The sequence below is a fragment of the Tinamus guttatus genome, unplaced genomic scaffold, assembly GCF_059628265.1.
Source record: "Tinamus guttatus ecotype Peru unplaced genomic scaffold, ASM5962826v1 Tinamus_guttatus_pri_ptg000535l, whole genome shotgun sequence".
NCBI classification, from domain to species: Eukaryota; Metazoa; Chordata; class Aves; order Tinamiformes; family Tinamidae; genus Tinamus; species Tinamus guttatus.
In genome coordinates, this window is record NW_028289069.1 from 1,001,380 (window position 1) to 1,024,617 (window position 23,238).

Here is a 23,238-nt window from a genome sequence, read left to right on the forward strand (position 1 = left end):
TAGTTATCAGCCTCAAAGGGAAAACATTTTTAAGCAGAATATTTGTAGCAGGACTATTCTCAAAATTTGAGATGAGCACTAAAACTTATCCTTACTCACGTAAGGCAACTTGTGTATTTATTTTTCATTCCACTAGCTAAGTCCATGTAATAGTACTATAATTTTATGTTAGCATTTGTCAACAGTAAAACTCATTAAACCCTCTCTGGGGTGATGAGCTTCCAATTCATTGGATGTGAAAATTCAGATTTGTGTCAGTCACAAATGAACACATCTGGAGTGCAAGAAGGATCATAAGCCAGTCAACTTTTGCTTCATTAGAGCAGGCTTCTCACCAATCAACTTATATAATAATACTGAGTGTTTTGATGATTTTGCAGAGAATCACCCCATACTTTTTCTTTTGCTCATATAACTTTTGCACTATATTTCATCACCAGGAACCAACTTTCAGTTTGATAGCTAAGGATAGAAAGTGACTTTTTTATCATACTCTAAGCTACCTTCACAGATGTTGATGCTGCCTCTACCCAACAGGCTACTCTGCAGTATAGCTTGAAACAGCTTTTAACTGGGTACAGGTTACATAGAGTGTTGTGGACACAGCTCAACAACTTTGCTTACAGTGTGACATTCAGGAACCAGGAACACTGGTTCAAATACTATGCAAGCATATACATTCACCCATTACAAAAACCCGGAGACTTTCCACTCAGTGCTAACCTAATAATATAGAAAATGTACTTACAAATCACTGGTATGACAAGGATAAGGCATGGCTTGCACCTGAATTGCTGGCTCTGAGGTATCTGTCCCAGTGTGTACCAAAATAATTGCCCTTTCGATCATGTCTTGCAGAGGAACAAAGATATGGTTGTATTTAAACCCATCAGCTGGCAAGTTCTGGGGATGAGATTTCCACATGGGGTTTTTTACCAAATCTGTTCTCATGCTATAGAGAACACTGGTCCTAATTGTATATGAAATGCGTTGCGGAAGACTTCTAGAATCTTGTGTTTTGTTGTCTGGCATGTTGAAGATGATACCTGACACAACAAGGAAAAACACTTAATTCTCAAGTTTGTTTTTTGAGGTTTTTTTTGCCTTTTTTTTTTATACATAGCTAACTCGTGGCCAACTATCAAATTACAGTAGGATAGAGGATCCACTCCTCTCTTAGAACAGGCATTTTTGAAGTACAGTGCTTTCTTGGCTGACACCCAAAAATGGTAGGTTTCATACAGAGGCAACCCATTTTACATTCATATTTAGTCACATGATAAATGGGTTTGAAATGACCTTTTTTATCTGAGAAAAACCCTTCTGTGATTGCCTTTCAGAACTGCAGTTTATTCTCTTTCTCTCTAGATTTAATCCATTTTGGGGGATTGATCTCAATTCCACAGTCAAACTAGCAACCAGAAAGCATAACCATCCCTGGAAGTGACTGAAAAAGGACTAACTCAGTATAACTGACTCCAATTATTAATTTCAGTGTTAATTAAATAACTCTTGGCTTAACAAATTTCTTTTTAATTAATATTTTCTCTAGCTCTTTAAAAGATTTATCCACATTTCTACATATCCACATTTCATTTCAGCTGCAAAGATTAAGTCAAATATAGTAGATTGACTGTATCTTCCTACTGGATGACCAAGGCATTTTAGGATTTCTTGATGATATGAAAAGCTGTTTTTTCCTTAGAAAAGGAGGAAGATCTATCACCTAATCACTCAGCTCTCAAAAAGTCAAAAACCACTGAATACTTTAGTCTTTGCTGCATAGTTTAATTTTCAACTAATCAAATAAATTTCCCCATATTGTACAAACAATTTTCTAAGAAGTTCCACGAGGCTATGAAGGTTGCAAACAAAGAAAACAAGTGAGCTACAGTTTCACGCCTTTTTATGGAAAGGAATATAAGAGTACATCTGAAAAGGCAATACTGACAGACTGAACATGTTAGGACCTTTTCAAAGTCTTGAAAGCAAGCTGTGTATTGGTATATGAAGTGGACGCAAAATACATCCCCAGCATGACACCTCATTTGCTTGAGGGCCAGGATCTGTCCATCAGTCTCTTCCCATTAAGCGTAAGGCAATTTCATCCCAACAAAGATACTCCTCAGTAGGTCTCCTTCTACTATGGCAGGTATGAGTTGTTGGCTTTATAATGATGCAGGGTGGCTATTCCCACCCTCTGCAAGGGTATGGACTGCATGGGTGACAAAAAAGGCACAGGAGACCGGACCATCTAAGCACTATTTTTATATTCTTACATATTGTACTATATTCTTATATATAGTACAGTTTTAATGTATCATTCTTTCAAACCAATTTGATAAGGTTTCTTTTGTGAAAGGGATTCTTTTGTGAAAACCAAAACATTTAGGAGAAAAATATTACGGCGCATGTTATGCTGATTTAAATAACAGTATTGTTTGATTTCTTTGGGAAAGGCAATATGCAATTTTAAAACAATTTCATCCAAGGATTTAATGTATGTAATAAAAACATTTTTGTCTTTTAAACTCTTTTCAGTGCAATTAATTGATTCTCAGAAATAAGAGTGTTACGCAGGAAAAGATTAAAGTGTGTAATCCCAGAGAAAAAAAGAAATAACATCAGTTGGTTAAAATTCAATTTATTCTGAACAAACAAGTTAATTTCTCTAAGGTGTTTGTTTAAGAACAAAACTTTGAAAAAAAATTTCTATTTCCTCCATTTCATAAGCCAAAGAAGATGAAAATTAAAATGCAAAAGGAGAAGATGTGAATAGGTTTTGCTATAATAAAGAGTCTTTTTTCCTCAGTAGTGTATATTTTTTCAGTTCTTTCTATTCCATCATAATTTGTTAGAAATAACAAATCCAAGCATTTATGTTGGAACTCCACAATTAAAACTACAATATATTGTTGTTTGTGAATATTTCACTGCACTCGGATGTTAGGAAACACCTGAAGTAAATGGGCACTATTTTACCTATATTATGTGTGTTTCAACATAGATTTTGAAGTAAACTTAACCAAGCTTCACAAGAAACACTGACAACATTTCTACAAAGTCTATTTTCTGTTAATACACATTTTAATTAAGATACTTACTAGCCAAAAAATTATTTTGTTGCATGAGCTCACGAGCCTTCTCCTCCAATTTATCAACAGATTCAAAAGGCTGGAAACGATCCAGCAACACACAGGAAGAGATATTTACTAAGAGCTGTGACAACAAGTCAATCTGTTTAGTTGCAGAGCTGTTGAGCATCTTGTCCATCATAGTCTCTAAGAGGAGGAAACAAATCGAACTGCCTTAGGTTTAACGAATTAAACAGAATAGAAAAGTATGTTCTCTCCTGCACATCCCTTAGGAATAAAACATCCTTTGCAAAAAAAACATTTGGGGAGCAGTTTTCAAACACATTGGAGTATTAGTGAAAAAAAAGACCAAGTCCAAAAAGCTATAGCATGCATAACATTTCCCCAGCCTGACATAGCTACTCTCTCATATGTGAGAAAATTATTCCATTTGGGACATCCCAGAACAGACATCTGCCTTTTTCTTCTAGAAATACATTGGCCAGTTCTTACCTCTTTGGCATTGCTAAAGTTTCAGGCAGATTGTCACATAGGGCATAAGCATGTAGATTGAAGCCTTACATTTAAAAAGCAATAAAATGAGAAACTCTCCATCTCCACCTGGATCTTATTTATGGATTCAGTGTGAAGGTACACACTGATCCAAGGCTTGGGGTCCAAACATACTGAGCTTTTGGAGGACTTCAAATCTCCATCCACTCTCAGAGATGCCCTTAAGTTTGAGAAAATAATTAGGATAACATGAGCTAGAACCTAAATTCATCTGTATGTCATTAAAAATCCACATTTTTTCAAGAAATAAACAAGCTACAGAATATCTAACACAGGTTTCCTTCTTCAGCTTTTCAAAACTCACTTGGACATACAGGCAAAGATAAAGAAAGATCATGAGGAGAGGCAGTAAAGGAACTGATAGTCTGGAAAAGCAAGTAATGATAAGTTAAACCATGCATTGAGAGAAAATAGCTCCGAATATGGATACAGCATATGTCTATTAACTGCTGTCTTTCAGTAACATGAAGGAAATATATACCCTTGCACTTGTACTGCAGCAAGAATCAAATATTTTTAACATTAATCGTAAGCGTTAAATTTTCATCTATATTACATAAAGTCATCTTGATAATATGAAGACTTATAGCCATGGTGAACTTTTAGAATATATAGAAGTATTTACAACTTTATAATATAGATTTCTAGGATTACCCATCTTGTATTTTTCTCATTTATAAATGTAGCAAGCACAAACAAACTTCCGAGAGCTGCTTTTATTCATATCTTTGTATTTTGTTAAAAACAAACTCAGCCTTTACCTCCCACTTGGCTTGCTTACCCTATAAATTAAATAATTGGGAAGGAATATAACTGTTTCTCATGAAACTACTAGGTAGAAGAATAAATTGCCTTGCTTTAGATTATAAGCCCACATACAGTTCATATAGGCAAAGGGCATACCTGTCTCTCGCCTTGCTTCCTGAGAGGTTCCTCAGGAGCCTGTAAGTCCCATCAGGACAGGGATTATGTAAAATTGGTTAAATGCAGGAAGGTATTGAGAGTTGCTCAGTTGGAAAGCAAGGCTAGAGAAATGGAGTTTAGTTGGAGGCTAGTTTAAAGAGAGATCAGTTTTTTAAAAATAAACATCTTCCCTACAAAAAAACAACAAAACACTGAGCATAACAGACACTAACTCTGTAAAATACAGTTTTAGAAATGCAACAATAAAATAAATAAATTTGACTGATCATTCTATAATGATATCATATAAGCATTTTATAGAACAGATGGAACAGTTCCACGTAACATTGTGCCCCCTGATACTTTCCAATAAGAGCAGCAGAGCAAATAAAACATCACTAAAACTATTAACCATGTTTATAGCATTGTGCTTAAATAAAATAAAATAAAATAAAATAATAATAAAAAATACAAACACCTAGGATTTGAGCATAATTAGAAACCAGCTTAATACAAGTGAAGATATAATAAACTAAGGGAATATTTACCTTAGTGACAAGAGAACTACATAATCACACAGATTAGGTGATTTTACAAAACTTGGATGAAAATAAAAGATTGTGAGTGGAAAAAATAACAATATATGTGGATACATTTAAGATCTTAACTGGACTCAAGCAAGATAATTACGAAACGAGAACACTGATACAGTTGAAAAGTAACAAAATATTTTAAAAAGAACGGAGGTTTGCATAAACAGCTGTACATGATTATAGACTAATAAAATGATCTAAAAGCACTTACATGAACAAAAACAACATAAAAATAAGAAAGCACAGTTATTTTTCAAAGAACAAAGTGATATGATTAATATGTAAAAAGTGCAATCAAATATTAGTGTAGAACAGTGTCTTTAACACACAATAAAGCCTGGTACCTGATTTCAATGAGATGGACGAAGATCAGTTTCAGAGGCATGCATGCTGTTATGACCCACAGTTTATACTGATTTGAGGGTTTTATATGAAGTTAATTTTATTAATTGTAAAACAATAAAATTAAGAAATTTAAAATAAATAAGCTATACTACTTAAATGATTTCCTGTATTCACCATCCAGCTATATTAACCGTTTATTTCACACTGGCTAGTGAGTGGCCTTTAATTTATTTCAAAAGCCAGAGCTTGACAAACATGCACACAGATTTCTGTGACAACTCTGCCTCCAACAGTGAAGATGAACCTGACAATTCATGTTACCTACTTCATGAAATATTACTTGCTTGTAATCCACCACACATTTCCCTATGTTAAACCCATACAATAAAGAAAAAAATCCATCTATTACCCAAGTAATATATGGAGACAGACATGTTTCCAGGAGATAATATAGATTAAAAGACATGCACTTTCTCTTATTGTTATCTTTCCAGTTGTATGATTTTAACTCTCTTGTGGTCCAACTTTAACACTGAGGTGAACTGTGCCTGGCCCAGACTACCTTACAGTGCAATGGTTAAGCAAATCTCCCTAAAAAATGGTTGACATAAGTTAGAATCTGTCAGGCTAATGGCACTGAGTTGAGAACTCTTACTCCTGGATTATATTTTGCACACCATGTTCCATGTTTCTTAGTGAAAGTGTGTGCACATAGTGAAAGCCTTCAGCCATGGCTTCCAAATCAAGGCCATCATTTTCAGCATCTCCTATCCTATAGGTGCAAATAGAAAAACAAGAACTTCAGGTCATGCCAACCATGATGCTGGCAGCTCAGGGCTATAGCAGAATTTAAGACAAAGAGTAATAAATAAATAAACCAGCATTTACAAGCACTCAGGAGTTTCCATGGATTTGGTGCATCTTCTACTTAGAGACAGGTACCAAAATTCAACATAAATTTTATCTTCAAGTATGTAAATTTTATTATCGCTCCTTTACAGATAAAAAAAAAAAAGTCTTAGCATAATCTACATATGCTGCAAAAGTCATTTTTTCCTAGCACAGCCATGGAGGCATGTGAGAGCTCATCACAGCCTGTCTTTATCATGTCACTGAAACAATTTGTGATAGGCTCCTAACTATTCTAATACTCCCTGATAACATATTACACAGATCTCTTATTCCTTATTCCTCTTATTCCTTTCTCCAAACTCGAAATTCATAAATTCTTAAAAGACTTATAATATGCCTTTGTGGTGACGGTTCTTTCCAACACCATCAGTACCAAGTTTAATTAACATTCTACTTAATGATAAAGGAACCTTTTCATTATCAAATCTTTTAAAGTGGCTTAAGTGGCTTAACTTTCTAGCACAGGTCTTTACCTCTTTTTCTGTTTGTTTTGTTTAGTCCCTGCATACCCCAAATCACTCATAACCACCCCCTCATCTCCTCATATAAACCATTCTCCTATGGATTTGTTGGGCCCCAAGCAAACTCCCAGGGGTTTCAGAAAGTTCTGGGACAATTGTCCATAACTAATCACTGGCAAAAAGAGAAAAATAGACAGCTTTTGCAGCCTAGATTAAAAGAAAATTTTAAAAAATGCAGTGTGTTTTATTTCCATTTAAAACATAGATTCTTCAAAAATTTACTACCAAAATTTACTACTACCTAATAAAACTATAGCTACCAACATCACTTCTCCCTTCATTCCTTTTAAATACATCTCCTATATTAACAGCTCCTCCATGACAGTTTGCCACTTCTAATTTCTTATCAAATTTGTAATTCAATAGCTCAGGTCTTTAGTATTTTAAAATGGAAATGACCCAGGCCCTCAGGGAAAAAAAAAAAAAAATGACACTAATTCAACAAGAGAATACAAAGGTGGGAACAACATTCAATTTCAAATAAACAGCCCTAAGTTTAAGATAAAATAGACTTAGAAAGTCTAATAAGGTAATTGGTGCATATACTTTCACATACATACCATATGTTTGCATATCTTCAATAAGCTTTCCCATGTCAATATTTAAGTGACTTTCTACAAAGTGTTTTATGAACTTGTTGTGCAGTGCTTCCTAAAATAAAAAGTGTCAGAAGATGTTATATATGTTAATCCTTGCTAAAATAATATAGAATATATCTATTGATTCACATTCGGTTCCCCTACAAGGACTACTCCCATGACACTGGAAAAGGCACAGTCTCCACACCTTCAGTCTTCATCCACTAATGAGGTTAACTCCACATGTCTAAAATACAATTTATGTACCTCCCTACTATCTGCCTTTGCTCCAAATATTTTAACTGAGAGTCAGTTCTAAGGTTCTTGCAAGTCTGCTGGGACCAAAAAACATTTTTTTTCTTCCAGAATTCTGGGCCATTGCTCTATTAGCCCTGGCAGTAGTAAAATCAACAGCTTCAAAAACTGGAATCTAGCTTTATTTGTTTGTTTGTATTGTTCCCACTTGATCACATTTGCTAACTTGTAAAGCGGGGAAGAAAAAGCGTTAGGTCTACCAGAGCATCCTGGGGTCTGAAAGTGTGACATTTAAGGCCTGTTTCTGTCTAGAGAAGATAGAGAAGGGATCTAATCAACATGTATAAATACCTGAGGGGAAAATGTAAAGAAGATGGGGCCAAACTCTTCTTGGTGGTGGCCAACAATACAATAAGGGGTAATGGGTACAAACTGAAACACAGGAAGTTCCATCTCCATACAAGGAAGAACTTCTTTACTGTGAGGGTGACAGCATGGGAACAGGCTACCTAAAGAGGTTGTGGAGCCTCCTTCTCTGGAGATCTTCAAAACTTGCCTGGATGTGACCTCTGTGACATGCTGTAGGTGTCCTTGCTTGAGCAGGGGGGTTGGGCTAGATGATCTCTAGAGGTCCCTTCCAACCTCAACCAGTCTGTGATTCTGTGACAGTTCTACAGCTGATTTGCTTATTTTCCCTGCAGTGTAGCAGCTATGCATGCTTTTAGAAATAAAACATAACAAAATATATAGATAGATATAAAAAATGGTGAGTAAAAATTACTTTTTACTTTAAAACAAACACTATTTTCCACAGCTATTTTGTATCAGCTGTATACACTGCTGGAAAAAGTGGTTTTTTGTTTTTTTGTAATATACTTATTTCCTACAAACTTAAATAGCATAAGGTTTGCAGGTTCCGCTACTTATTTCCCTTATTGCTTTGTAGTACTGGATACAATGATGTAAGATTGTTTTTAAGTATTTTCAGCTCCGAAGGTCTATCACTGTAGGCACATGATCTAAAACAAATCTCTCTTTCGCTCCTTTTCTAACCTATTTCCAGACAGGTAGAAAACTTTATACATATGGGAATTTTGCACAGATCATATTCACAAACCTGCAGCCGAGAGACCACAAGGTCTTTTCCACTGTTTTTAAAAACCTCGGACATCCTAAGCCACGTCTGAGAATAAGTCCTCAAACTTTCCACAAAAGCAAAGGTGAAATTGGCCTGGGAGAAGGGCAAAAAAAAAGAAAATATGGAGACAAGTGAAATAAAAACTGTACATCTATAAAAACTGCAAGATCTATTTACTTTCTGTCTCTGACACAGACAGTATAAAGATACTTTAGAAAGACAATTTAGAGCATATTTAAAATAAAACCTCTGTAAACACTTTGGGTCATCTGTTACTTGTTGCATATACAAACATTCTTGCAGAGAATGACTTGACTATAGCAAAACATCCTCTGTACAGTCAAATATAAGCTATAGCTTCTCTCTCAATCACTGGTAAATAACTACCAACTTTATTCCAGGCTGATTTGGCAAGTCACAAGTGATCTCAAGTCTAAAAAATAGTGTAGTATCTTTTCGTTTAAATTAGTATTATCAGTCATGTAAATGTATTTAAGAACTAGATCTCTCCATTACTAGCTAGTGCCATTATTACAGTAGAAATGGTGCAGAAAGTCTTTGCTTGGAAACGATACGACGTTGTAACTGGGACCACACTTTTTGCGATAATTCCCACTGAAAGTAGATGGGTTTTTTCCCCTAGCATATGCTAGTGGTACACTGAAGCATCACGCACTACAGGAGAAGAGCTGCAGCTGTCCTTTCATCCTAGCCATAGGACAGTAAGTTCTAAAGAAATCTTGGAGCCAGTTTCATTTTCCTGAAGAAATGTATTTATTCAGCATAAATGACAGTCCTTAGTTCACCTTCCAAAGGAATAAGAAAAAGTACACTGATGTTTTGTGCCAAGTCAGCTAAACAAGTTCTCTGTTTCACAGGTAATACAGAAAGGCCAGGTCGGAACACTAGAATTATTTAACTCACTGACGAGGCAGGACGGTGAAAAGTTGAGGGAGATGAGAAAGGTTCCAAGTGTAGCAAACAGTAGAAATGGGAGATTTGAGTTTTCCCAGTGCAGAAGTGTAGGTCACACTGGAACATGATAAAATTAAGTTTTCAGACATGATTAAAAAGTTAGATAGAGGAGCTCGTCAGGGTGCTCAGAACTCAGATCTCTGTGCCTCTTGACTTGATTTTGAGCCGCACAAAGGACTTTTTTCCTTTAGTCACATTAGTGACTAAAGAGTCACATTAAATATAGTATGCTTGCATATTACACAAAAGTCAAAGAAATCTACAACAGCACTATGGATTGTTGAAGAAGATGAACTTCATACAGTACAGAAACTTATTAGAAAGAAGCTAAAAGCAGCTTAAGGTGTCAAGGGTTTGCAGCAGGTAAAGAGATTAAAGGCAGCATATTGGAAAGTGAACAAATACAAATTGTCCATCTAAAAAGGCTCAAGAAAGACCATATACATACACATACCTACACACAAACCACTGTTCAGCAGGGAAGCTATTAGAAAACATCCTTTAGAAAGATGAAGTTGAATCCACGTGAGGTGAGAAAATAAAAAAAAAACATGCGGGATATTTTTGTTGTTTTGGATTAGTTACAATTTGTCTGTTTTTTTTTTTTTTTTTTTCTTCTCACCACAGCAGCCTTAGGGAAATTTCCATGTCAGAATCTGTCTACATGGAGGACACTTCAAAGAATCCGTCTCAGACTAAAGCGTCAGTAAAGGTCAAATAATTTAACAAAATGAACAATGACTAATTTCCAGCAGTAGATAATATCCAGCCCAGAACTCTATAATGAAATGAAGTACTCACCATAGTGTAACCTCTTGATTAAAATTGCCTTGATATCAGGGAAGTGAAGGATAACAAATGCAACCCTACTCACAGGAAAAGATGCAGGGGGACCAGGGGACTAGAGACTAATAAGTTTGAAAACCTTACTAAGCAAATTTTAATTCCCCTATAATAAATAATGAATTAGAACAAAGAATAGCTGTAGAAAAAATACATATAGTCAGGAATTACAATGTGGGATTTTTAAAGAAAAGATGTGTCTCCATTTTTTGGAGAAGTTAAAGAACATGCAAATGAGAAATGTGCAGTGCTATAGATGCAAAGAGCTTCCATAAACTCAAAAAAAAAAAAAAAAAGAATAAATTATACCAGTAAAATCATGGCCAGCCTCTGAGTCACAAGCTGTTGGAAGCTGGCACAGTATTTTGGAGAATCGTCGCTGTGCTACCATGTTCATCAACCCTTCCCTATGCACCCTTTGCCAGCCAAATTCAGAGACCAGATCTGGCATAGGTTAAATCCTTAATCTAACCTGGTAAAATGACTTTGGTGAGCTTACGCTCTAATGATTATCTGGGCTTTGCTGTTCAATAAAAATTATCTTCAAGTTCTCCTTTTCTTTCTGATAAATAGAAATGTATTAAAATAAACATTTTTTTTCAACATCCAGGCTGCACACTGTCTGATTAGAATTAGACTTGAGTGTCAAGTGCCTGTCTGGACTGAATATAAACTTCTTCCTGAAGCACTCACAGACAAGTATGTATTTTGAGCCTGCTTAGCAGCAGGATGAAAAGTATGCTTATGCAAAATCAGGCAGGCAATGCATGTTTAGAATAAGAACTTTCTCAACTCATCATCATTTTTCTAAAGAATAGAAGGCATGAACTAAAACAATTAATACAACAGACTATCTTTCTTTTAAATTGTTTTGCTGTGTTTATATACACATTCTGACTGTTCCAATTATAAAGAAATAGCATAAAATTATCCTAGCATGATTTCTTGTACATAAAATCAATTCTGAGAATCTTTTACATCACAGAACAGTTTCAATTCATCAGTGGCAAGAGTTCTGCTGTGAAAACAGGGATCAAAGACCACACACTTGCTATATAAGGGTGATAGAGTAGGTTTTAGTACTTGTGTTTGGGATACTTGGATCAGTATTTTGGATTTAAAATTTATTTCTCTTCATGCAATATAACAAATCCAAATTGTGTGGTGTAACAAATACAAAAACAAAGGAAAATTTATGTAGAAGCTTTTCTATTATCTTCATATTTACACATAGACATACATAGACGCCCATAATTTCTTGTCAGTTCTTAGGATTAGTGGGGGGCTTTGGTAGGTAGTGCAAGGAGTTACACAGAAACCTACATAAGCAAATGGAATATTTTGGGTGAAGAACATTAACAGACGGTGTTGTAGAAGCATCTACCAGAATGTTCCTTTTGTTCCAGAGCATAAAAAAGTAAGTTTTCTTTTAAAGCAAAATGGTATGCTCAACACCATTACTGAGCCTTGATTTCATTAAAAGATCTATACAGGAACACGGTGTATGTTGTTAGGAGATTTATCTGTCTTATAGATTCTTTTAAGAAAGTGGTTTTGTCTTGTTAATTGGCAAAATAATGTGGAAATGTCTTAAGTGTGCATTATTCTCAATGTCATTATAATATAGAATGCAATTAAGCATTCAGAAGGATTTAGAATTTTTATCATTTATCACAACTCATTCTTTACAGAATTTCTTTACAGAAAAGTTATAAAAGAGCTTCATTTTTAGCTGACTAAAATTTTAAAGTGAATTACATTCAATTCAGAAATAGTTCGTTGACAAAATTGGGCTAACTGAAAAATATGAAATCACTGAAACATTATTTCTGATTTACAGAAAAAAATAAAGCTATGAAGTATCTAGTATGTTCTATCCAGCATGTGCCCTTTACATTAGTTTATAGGGTTTGGGTTTTTTTTATTTTCAATAGCTTACATTTTCCAGCAAGTGAAAGGATACCACAATGTACTCCATTTACATGAAAAGTAGTTAACATCCCATTTAAGGTTATAATAGTTTTTGTGTAGCATTTATAAGCAATAATGCTATTTCTAGATTTTATGTGGACTTAAATTACCATTTTTCTATAAACATTCCATTATAAGAACCATGTCTTTACAAGATAAATGTAGAATTTGCAGAGAACTCTAAGTTGCACTTAAAATAACCTGGCATTCCTTCTATCATATAAATACCTCAAAGTCAGTCACAAACCAAAATATCATTGTACCAGGCATTGTAGACAATGACACTCACTTTCTCTATCACCAGGTCAATCATGTTGATGTTGGAATTGTACAGTATCTTCCCATGTAATAAAGGCTTCAGGAAAGTCCATAACAAAGCCCCGTTAGAAGACTGCAAAATCTCCTGATAAAGCTTCAAGCAAAATGGAGCTGAAGGAAAAAGAAGGCTCACACTTAAGAAAACACAAGCAATAAAAAATAAACATGAGTTTTAATCACAGGGTGCCAAATATCATCAATTGTTACTAAGAAATCACTACACATCTCTCAAGAAAAATGGTTCATTCAATCCTTGATGCTGTTGATGACGCGCAATTCCAAACATGAAAGTCTGAGTCCCAGGAGCATCACATTTGTCCAGAGCAATTTGTGAATTGCATCTATACTGAAAGCTGCATTAGTATCTTAAAGTAGAAGTACCTATACTTAATTCCTGTGCTGCTTAATGACTGCTGAAGAGTCATCTTATAAAGGCCCACAGAGTTAAAGTCACCTAAGAAACTAGACTCACTCCAGACCCTCACAGCTTTGCTTCCCTATTTAAGAAATAATGATAGTTCTTCATAAATAAATATATATATTCTTCATAAATGATTTTGAATAGCTTAATAAAAACATACATACAGCTTAAAATTCTGGCATTTAACTTCTTGATTTGGAAAGTCCATTAAATTCACTTTTCCGTGCTTAACTAAAAATCATGTTTCTAGATCACCCGAATGTTCTCATGACTTTGGTCTATGCAATAGCCCCTAGGACATCCTGCTTCACTTGCATGACACTCAAGTACAGGCAATGGATTCCCTATGGGAAACATTTTATTTTTATGTTCAACTCGTGCATTTTTTTTCAAATCATGAGTGAATTTAGAAATATTCCATTTCCAGTGTCACACAGTAGCATTAATGTAATTAACAGCTTCAAGGAAGACAACTATTATTGCATATAATGAAAATGTAAGCCAAAAACATTTCAATCCTGTCAAGGGTTAAGTATCAGAAACAGAATTTACAGCAGACAGTTTTTTGGCCAAAATTACTTTCTTCAAGGAAGCAATCATTGCTGAAAATGATCACTACTAAGAAAGAGCAAAGAAACATCAGAGGCTCTATTGTGGCCCATCTGCAAACAAAGCAATATGCTAAAGGACTGAGAAGACGCATGTATCTTGAGTATCAACCATTTTTTCAGGAGTTTTAAGAAAACCTCTTCTGGCAAACTCTAAGGTTAACACATGCTAATCACTGAACTGGAAATCAAAGTTTTGTTGGCTCATATAACTTTTCATTTTCCCTTGCTTTATTTACCCATGTGGAAATGTGTAAAAAAGCAACAGTTTTCTCATCGTAACACTAGAGGAAGCTGAGGCTGTAAAGGCATTTCAGAGTCCTAGGGTGAAAGGTCTTCTGGCAATTCAGAGTTGTGAATATGTATCATCAAGAAAGAAATCTTATTTCGAGCATAAGCTACTTTCAAAGAGACTAAGGCCCAAATAATCTCTCTATTCAGCCATCCTGCTGCTCCATGCTGCAAATGGGAAGGAAAATCAGAGCCATGAAAAGACTAGGACAGACCTCTAGTTCCCTCCTCAAAGTACCTTCTGGTACAGCCAAGACCTTAGTTTTGTCTGCTCACCGTCAAGACAGAATCAGCTTCCCCAAAGAAACCCAGAGTCGGCCTGAGTCACAGGTCCTTCTCATAGGGATATGACTCAGATCTTCAGAGGCAGAAAGGTCTTGCATTGTTGTACCATAGCATTATGCTCACAAAAGCATGCAGCAAAAAAATAACAATTTTATATCTAAAGTACTATTTTAATAAAGAATGCTTTAAAAATGTTAGTGAATATGGGTTAAAATATGAATATTCTTGCTATCTGCAAAGATAGAGTAATTGGAATAACCTGCATCTTATTCACAATCATCACTGCCATGTGTGTGTGTATGTGCACGCATATAATTCTTTTTAAGAGGGAAACAGTTCTACAAATGATGAATGTACATATGTAGCTTATGATTGATGCTTTTCTTACTTGATCCTTCAGGAATGCCATATTTTGCCATGTTGCCCTCCAACAGCTCTGTGATTCTGGGCATGTCAATGAACATGTTCGCCTTGCTGAAAAATGAAGACTCTTCTTTACACACTGCCTTGATTACAGACTCTAGGGATCCAACAGGTGAGCGCCTGAACTGCCCACCCTGTAAGAGCTAAAACAAACAAATACAGATGAATCAGAGATGCTTTCAATAGCTTCAAGGGTAGCCCTGGTGTTCTCTCAATATGGCATCCAAGGAGAGCAACAAAATTACACTGCTGAAACTGCCTACAAGAATGAGTGCCTGCTCTGCTGTTCTCTGTTCTCCTGATCACCTGTCCAAGGCCAGGATACCCTGTGAGAAGTAGAGTGTGTTACTTAAAAGTTTGAAAAACACTGTGTATCAATGGCTTGTTTAGGCACAAAAAGAATAGAAATATCAAGACAACTGAACCTCTGCAATGGTTCCTGGATTACCATGTCACTTTCCAAAGGCTTCTCTTCTGGTAGATTACTCCTGTAGTCATGAAGGCAACAGAAAAACAAAATCATTTTGCACAATATGAATGCTTGCAGTGAAAACAGCTGTTGAGAATTATAAAAAAACCAAATGCACTCTGTAAACTAATTCTTCAAGTATATCGTTTAACTTGTTAAATATTGGGGCTGGTGAGTTATAGCTTTTTCAGCTATGACTGGAAAAAGAACTGCTGCAAAATTCCAGGATGCATCTTACTTGCCTGATGTTTATTACTGTTGTTGATGCATGGGAAGAAAAACATAACTAGGGCTTCCAGATTTCAGTTTAAGACTGCAAGACTGGCAGATGGAACTTTGACATGTCAGCCAAACTTATTTGATACAAATTACAACACAAAAATAAATTATGATCAGCAATTTTCAAAACAGTATAGAACTTCTAAGTGAATAAATTGCAGACAGTTTAGTGGTCTTGTTATTATAAACTGTTTGTCCTGATCAATACCTTAACTATAGTGTCAAATGCCTTTTTAGTAAACCTGGAAGAATATTAGAAACTGTTATCCAAGCTTACTGTTTAGCACCACCAGCAGCACCACTCAGTTTCTGTGTACAGCATAGTAAATACATAACATCTAGACTTCATATGACTATCCTCTAAGCTCTTCGGGGAAGAAAAAAAAAATCTGTTAGCATGGACATCACTGGGGGAAATAAACTTTATTTATGCATAGCACCAAATAAAAGCACTTCTGAATCCCTATTCATGACTACTTGCGTTAGAAGGGTGAGACTTTATTTCAGTTCAGAAGCTGACTAGTTAATTCGGGTTCTAATCAAAACTTGAAACCCAAATGATGAATATTTATGCAATGAGCTGCCAACAACAGGCTGAATCCACTTACTGTCTTTCACTTAAGTAACCTCTGACTCAAAGATGTGACATTATCTCCACTTTGGTTTTGATAAAGTGGGAGAACAGTATAGAAAGGATTTTCACAGAGTTCACAAAAAGTTATCTTTGATCCAGGTATTCTAGTTTAAACTAAGTAGGTCTGTAATTAAGATTTTTGGTTCCAAAAAGACCATTACAAGCAAGGCTCTGAAAGTAAGAGTCTAATGATTAAAAAACAATCTGGGATTGGATTCTCAAATGAGGACCAAAAACTCATAATGAAGATGGCTTTGGACCCAAATGGTCAATCTTTCTCCTAAGGAGAATATTGGGGGGAAAAAAAAGTGACACAAATTGGAAAAATCATCTGCTCAGAAAAGAACCTACAAGTCAAGCCAAGTTACAGCTTGCAAAGAAAATTAAAACAAATTAAGAAATATTGCCTAAAGAGATGAAAAATGCCATTTTTACTGCTAAATTAGAGGGAGATTGAAGATAATCCAAAATTGGTTGAGACTGAATGACTAAAAGAAACAGAAACAAGTATGGAGGAACAGATATACCTTCTGGGCAGACACAAGCTAATTAAAGTCTTCATTGTACTGAATCTAGCAGAATAACAGAACATTGGCAAAAGACTTCAAATTCAGTAAAACTTTCTCAGAAGTCTGAAATTTGGATTGCAAGACTTGAATGAAAAGTAGATGACATCTATACTCAAGGGCAAGTGCAATAATATCCCAGGGAATAATGAATCATGATGTTTAATACAGCAAGATACCACAGTAAGTTTTAAAGAGAACAGTTAGACAGAAAACAGATAAAGAATGGAATTTAAAATTATAGATTCCTCCCTCCAGACTAGTCCAATATATTCATTTGGGAGGGTGTGCACTTTTCCTGAAAAAAATGCATTCTCTAAAACTGGTGACCTCTAATGACTAGATAATGTTGTACTAGAACATATTAATCAGCATTGTTATATGGTGGGTAAAGAGTGACTTTAAGAAGTTATGTCAATGTGTCTGGTGAAAACACTGGATCACATAGAAGTTACTAGCAGTGTTCCCATGAGACTGATCTTGGCTCCAGTGTTGTGCAATTGTTAGTCCCAAAAGGAGAAGTGAATTACTAAAATATGAATATAACCTAAAACTAGAAGGCATCGCAGGACAAATTAAGATTGGTGTTATCAGGAATAAAGATTTAAACTAAATGATAGCCAGGGTAAATCATTATTTAGCAACCAAAAAGCTCCATTTCTAGAATAGCATGTTATGATATCTAGGTATATTATTGCTGTTTGATGAAGTAATAGACACAAATGTATGCAATTTATTAAACAGGCAAATGCAAAATTAAGCAAGTTTTTTCATTTGGTATAGCCATGAATTAACAAAGTTACAAGAACCACCAGTCACACTTCTGTTCAAAAACTGTAAGTAGTTTTTGTCCCTAGCATTCAAGATTAACTCTTAACATGGCATGTGAAAATGACACTGGCATGTCTGAGACAAGTGAGATCCTTTTACAGAAGAGGGGAGAAAAAAAATAATAATAATAATACCCCCACAAAATCACTCTGAACAGCAAAAGAAGAAACTTATCTAGCCTAGCAAAATGAAGAGGGACTATGACTCACCTTCACATATACAGGGGAATCAAGTGTTTAAAAAGCTACAGGACATTTCTGATACGAGAATAACAGTACTAAGTCATGAGTAAAGTTAAATTGGAATTTTACACATTTATAACTCCAAGAAGTCTTCCAATAAAACTAGCCTAACTAGTTTTAGCACAGAGCTTGATAAATTCAGCAAAAGGATTACACAACAAGGCTGCTTTTCACAAGAGTGACAGCTTTCAGTACTCAGCAATCCCTTCCAGGCCTGTGCTTATATACTCATGGACAAACAGGACAAAAATTAGTAAGGGAAATATAAGCAGATAACTTCTAACAGCAAGCTGACAAGCAGGAAACAGCGATGTTTTTTCAAGGGCATTATCCATTCAACTCAATGCTGCATAGAAATGTTACACTGTGTCGTCAATGTTGAGTTTGAAAATGCACGGTTTTGTTTTGCTTTCTTAATACATACTATGTAGCATGCAATGTCACACTTCAGATATTTGAAGAGTTTTCCGTTTGGCCTTTCAAGGCAAAACACTCACGTGCATAACTGACAAGTTAATCTCTTTATAGGAGTAATGAAGTAACAAAATCTTTTCTTTTTAATTTCATACTTCAAAGTAACTTCTTTAGTGAGAGTTTAATGAAAGAAAGAATCTGTCCTATCTCTGCTGAAAGTCTACATTGTTTTATATCCTAAAAATCTATATATTTTATTCTGCAATCTTCCTAGGTCTATGAACTACTTTTTGGTTGGTTATCTTGAAAATGTCCAGATGGAAGGACTTATCTGGAAACTGAAGAAAACATTTTATAAGAGAAGTGTCTAAACAATATCTACCACAAATTCATTAACAAGAACAAGCACAGCCCCCATAAAGAGGTTAAGCAGCAAACAAAATCATCAACAACTATAAGATATGTATTGGAAAGCAGCAAAATGCAGTAGAATCTAAGGGGTAGAAAAATACATTTAAAAATAAACCATTTTTGCTAGTCCATAAAAGAAAACAAAATTTGTTTGTAGAGACAGAAGCATCCTTGAAACTAGAGCACAGATAATTTATGAATGAAAGAAATAGACACTGATCTTCTAAATACTCCAGAGAACACTCAGTGACAGAAAGGGGCATCGATTGCTCAACAAAAAGGAAACAGCAAAACAAAACTTAAAGAAATGGAGATTGTGTTGCAAGATGCAAAAAGCAAAGAATTTCAGGATTGAATCCAGGTTGCATTACAGGCCAATACAGGATGCCACGGAGTCAAGACTGAAGCTGTGACCAGACAGGTCTCTGTTGCTGGCTTCTGTCCTTCACCAGCTTAACCAATAGGACCTTCTGAGAGGCTCTGATACTAGATTCACACCACTATGTCAGCTGTAGAGATGCACATACTACAACCCTCCTTGAGGAAGACATGAGAAATATCTTCCAGTATACCAGTAGCATACTATTCATTTAGGATGCGTTCTCATGAGTTTATAAAAACAACAATGATGAAAACACCTCATTAGTACCGTGCCAAGATCACAGGAGCACTCAAAGAGATGAAAGGCAACTTTTGAAGGACAACAGATCATTGTCTCACCGAAGTGCCCAACTTCCAGGATACAATTTGCACTAGCATTCTTCCTCACTATTTTAGCACATATTCCTAACAAGACATCTTACAATAGGCATTAATCTTGCCTTTTACTACTCATACACATACCTGCTGCAAAGTGGAAATATCACGTACACCAACGTTTTTAACAGCTTGGAGGAACACTGGAAGGTTTTCCATGACACGCTGGGCTTTATCGAGAAGGGAGCTGATACCAGAAATTACATCCAATAACGTGTTCAGTAAGGTGTCTATCTCGGATGGTATCCTAACCTTGGAAAAGAAAAGGAGGCAAGAAATCATGATACTAAAATTCAATTATAAAAACACTCAAATTCATAGAATCATAAAATAGTTAAGGTTGGAAAGGACCTCTAGAGGTCATCTGGTACAACCCCCCTGCACACGCAGGGTCACCTAGAGCACGTGGCACAGGACTGCATCCAAGCTGCTTTTGAAGATCTCCAGAGAAGGAGACTCCACAACCTCTCTGGGCAGCCTGTTCCAGTGCTCTGGCACCCTCACTGTTAAGAAATTTTTCCTTAAGTTCCTGTGGAACTTTTGATGCTTCAGTTTGTGGCCGTTTCCTCTAGTTCTATCAGTGGCCACCACTGAAAAGAAGCCAGTGCCATCCTCCTCACTGCCTCCCTTGAGGTACTTATATCTCGAATTGTTACAACTAGACTATGACAAAGCAGGAATTTCAAGACAGAGACTTTGACACCTACAGAGTGGAAGGCAGCTCTCATCCCAACTTGCTGTTGATGACATTTGTGAAATTCTGTCCCCTAGGAATTAGGGGCATAGGAGCATAAATGAGAATTTTCCCTTCAGCAGACTCTAGATGTCCAGAACAAGCTGAAAATTTTTAATGCAACTCATAAATTGAATACAGTAATCCCTTCAGCTGTTTGAGCAATCACATTAGACAGGATACTTTCCTGTGATACTGTTCCTCCCTTCACATTTTTCATACTTACTGCCTTTTAGGTAAAATAATTATGTGCATCTCTACTCCTACTTGACCAAAGTTCAATCATCCTTCTGCTTTTGCCATCAAGAATTTTCTCATCTCTTTTGCATTTATTGGCCATTTAGATGTCATATAAATGCAAACTGATTTATTAAGTTACCTGCCTATGCATGATAACTAAAACAATATAATCTCATTATATGCTTCCAGCTGCTTTCTCTGATTATCTTTGCTTTTATGCTTCCAGCTGCTTTCTCTGATTATCTTTACTTCCACCTGTATTTGACTAAGGCAGTTCCTACTATAATGTCTGTGCCTAATTTTCCTTTCAAACTTCACCTGCTTTTACATATTCAAAAATACTCTGCAATAACTTTTTTTTTTCATTTCTAAAAATTAGCAAAACTTCCATAATAATTTAGGATAAGCTCACATCTGTTATTTTGTACTAGGAATTCATAGGGTAGGGTTCAAGAGAAGAACTGCCAAGAACAAGCACTTTTACCCTCCTTTTTTCTTTTATCCTCCCTCCAAGCTGCCAGATGACTTCAGAAAGTAGAAATCTTCTCTTCCCTCCAGTATCTTACATATTCTAGGCATTTTTCTCTTTTTTAAAAATGCGTGGCCACTCACATGCATCCTCCAGAATATAATCCAGAAACAATTGCTTCAGAACAAATTTTCTTCCTTCCTGTTCTACCAATGTATTTCTATTTTTTGTACGTTTCACATTTTGTCAATCATTCACCAGGGAAGAAATGGAATAAATCCTCTTATCTATCACAAGTGTCATCTAATTATTTTGTTCTTATAATTGAAAATACCATTTCACTGAAACCCCAGATTAGATGATAAATTATATGGAGTTGCACAGATGATCAGGTTTTGCTGCAAACTTCTCTACTGCCTTCATTATAGCTTTATCACTGTATTCTTCTCATTACTTTCCAAAATAATATAAACACTAAAGTTATCCATCACTATCATCAGTCCTCTGCAAGCTTCCTATTTCGGTAAATAATGGCAATTTTTTAATTGGATTACATAGAATGCATGCCAGACATTTTAAATCATAATTCAGATGTGTTCAACTCTTATGCATCAAGAAGCAGAGTTAGAAATCAAGTCCAACTAAGTTGTATCACTTGAATCACATTTTTCTGGGGAGGTGGGAGGTATGAAATTTTGCTAGAAAACAACTATTTCTCATAATGGGGGCTTCTTTGCTTGTTTTATCTCAAATGATGCCACAGTGTTTCACACTTAATAACTAACAAGTGGCCAACTGCACAATCTACAAACACTGCTAAAGATTTATAAATCTGTAACTTTCCGTGTTTTCTCTAAAGCTTTCATAATTGACTTTTTAGAGATAATTTTCCCAAGGAAACAAGAGGTGTAATACAGTAGCATCCCGCAAGTCTATCCTTCAACAATCCTCCTCCACATGACAAAGAATTTGTCACATGGCCAGCATTTCCTTTTAATAGAAGATACCTATTTCTGAATTGAGTTATCAATCTGTCTTGAATGCTTTAGATTACCTTCAAAAGAAGTCACAGGTAATGAACACTTCCCTCTCACCCCATCTTACCTTGTAAATGATATGACGTAAGTTCAAATTCTGAATAAATAATACAAACATGATATACAAGTCCAGTGCTGGTAAAGAACATAATTCCTCTACCACTAGGGAATTTCTGCTGTTTTCAGGTAACGTTAGCAGCAGGCCAAATACTTCTTCGTCACATCTTCCAGCTAAAGCTGCTGCAAGGGCACTGTAAAAAAACTATCATGAAGTATGTGTGTTAATATTCTTTCTTTCTGAAAGACATCAGCTTCTTTATAGGCAATAAAGTGAGAATTTGTGTCCCAATAGCATGACAATGTATAGTCGTCATCAACAGACTTGAAAGAAACACCTATTCAGCTCTATCAGATAGAGTATAAAGTGAGAACAAACATATAAATGTGCCTATAAAGAAATGAAGTATATTATAATCATTTCTTTTTACTTGCACGGGTCATTTGTTCATTCTATAGATATTTTTACTATGAATAGTCATATTAACAATACAGAAGACATTGAAGAGAACATACACCTTTGTTGAAGAAACACAAAGATCAAAATGCAAATGTGTGAGTCATTGTAAAGAAACAAGAATAACAGACTTTTTTCAGAGGTCATACCAGTTCAACACTTAATGCTATAATGTATCGGCATACCCCGAGCCATCTGACACTTCAATTCATTTCTTCTTTTAAGTAACATTAGCTAAAAGTAGAAAATGGAACAAATGCCTACAGCAGATCTTGGGGAAGACTACTAAAACAACCAAACAAAAGAACAAAAAAAGAACAAAAAAAAAAAAAAAACATGCCCCCCCCCCTTTTTTTTTCTTTAGTTCGGATTCCTTGTGTATAAGATTTTTTCGTTCCTATGAAAATATCCAAGGCCAAAAGCAAAATCATAGCATCCCAGATATCACTTAATTACTCTTTTCAGGAAATGCCTCAAAGAAGGATAACTGCAGCAAGTCCAGGAAAATGACTATTCCAGAGCCTGCAGAAGCTTGGTGCTTCATTACTGATGATCCAGTGCGCAATGCTCAGAGGGCCATTGTACTCCTGAGAGCAGAACCTGCCTGTGCCCTCTC

General features: G+C 35.5%; 1 protein-coding gene across 1 annotated transcript in view; it reads right to left on the reverse strand.

Annotated features, from left to right (window-relative positions):
- ABCA13 (ATP binding cassette subfamily A member 13) overlaps positions 1-23,238 on the reverse strand; it is a 176,273-nt gene that overhangs the window by 108,208 nt on the left and 44,827 nt on the right. Inside the window, exons 22-29 of the mRNA XM_088534081.1 lie at positions 22,176-22,370; positions 19,717-19,881; positions 14,993-15,170; positions 12,971-13,110; positions 8,872-8,985; positions 7,482-7,572; positions 3,105-3,281; positions 749-1,046 (exon numbers count right to left, since the gene is read on the reverse strand). Of these exons, the coding sequence (XP_088390207.1) occupies positions 749-1,046; positions 3,105-3,281; positions 7,482-7,572; positions 8,872-8,985; positions 12,971-13,110; positions 14,993-15,170; positions 19,717-19,881; positions 22,176-22,370 (1,358 nt within the window). The remainder of the gene's footprint in view (positions 1-748; positions 1,047-3,104; positions 3,282-7,481; positions 7,573-8,871; positions 8,986-12,970; positions 13,111-14,992; positions 15,171-19,716; positions 19,882-22,175; positions 22,371-23,238) is intronic.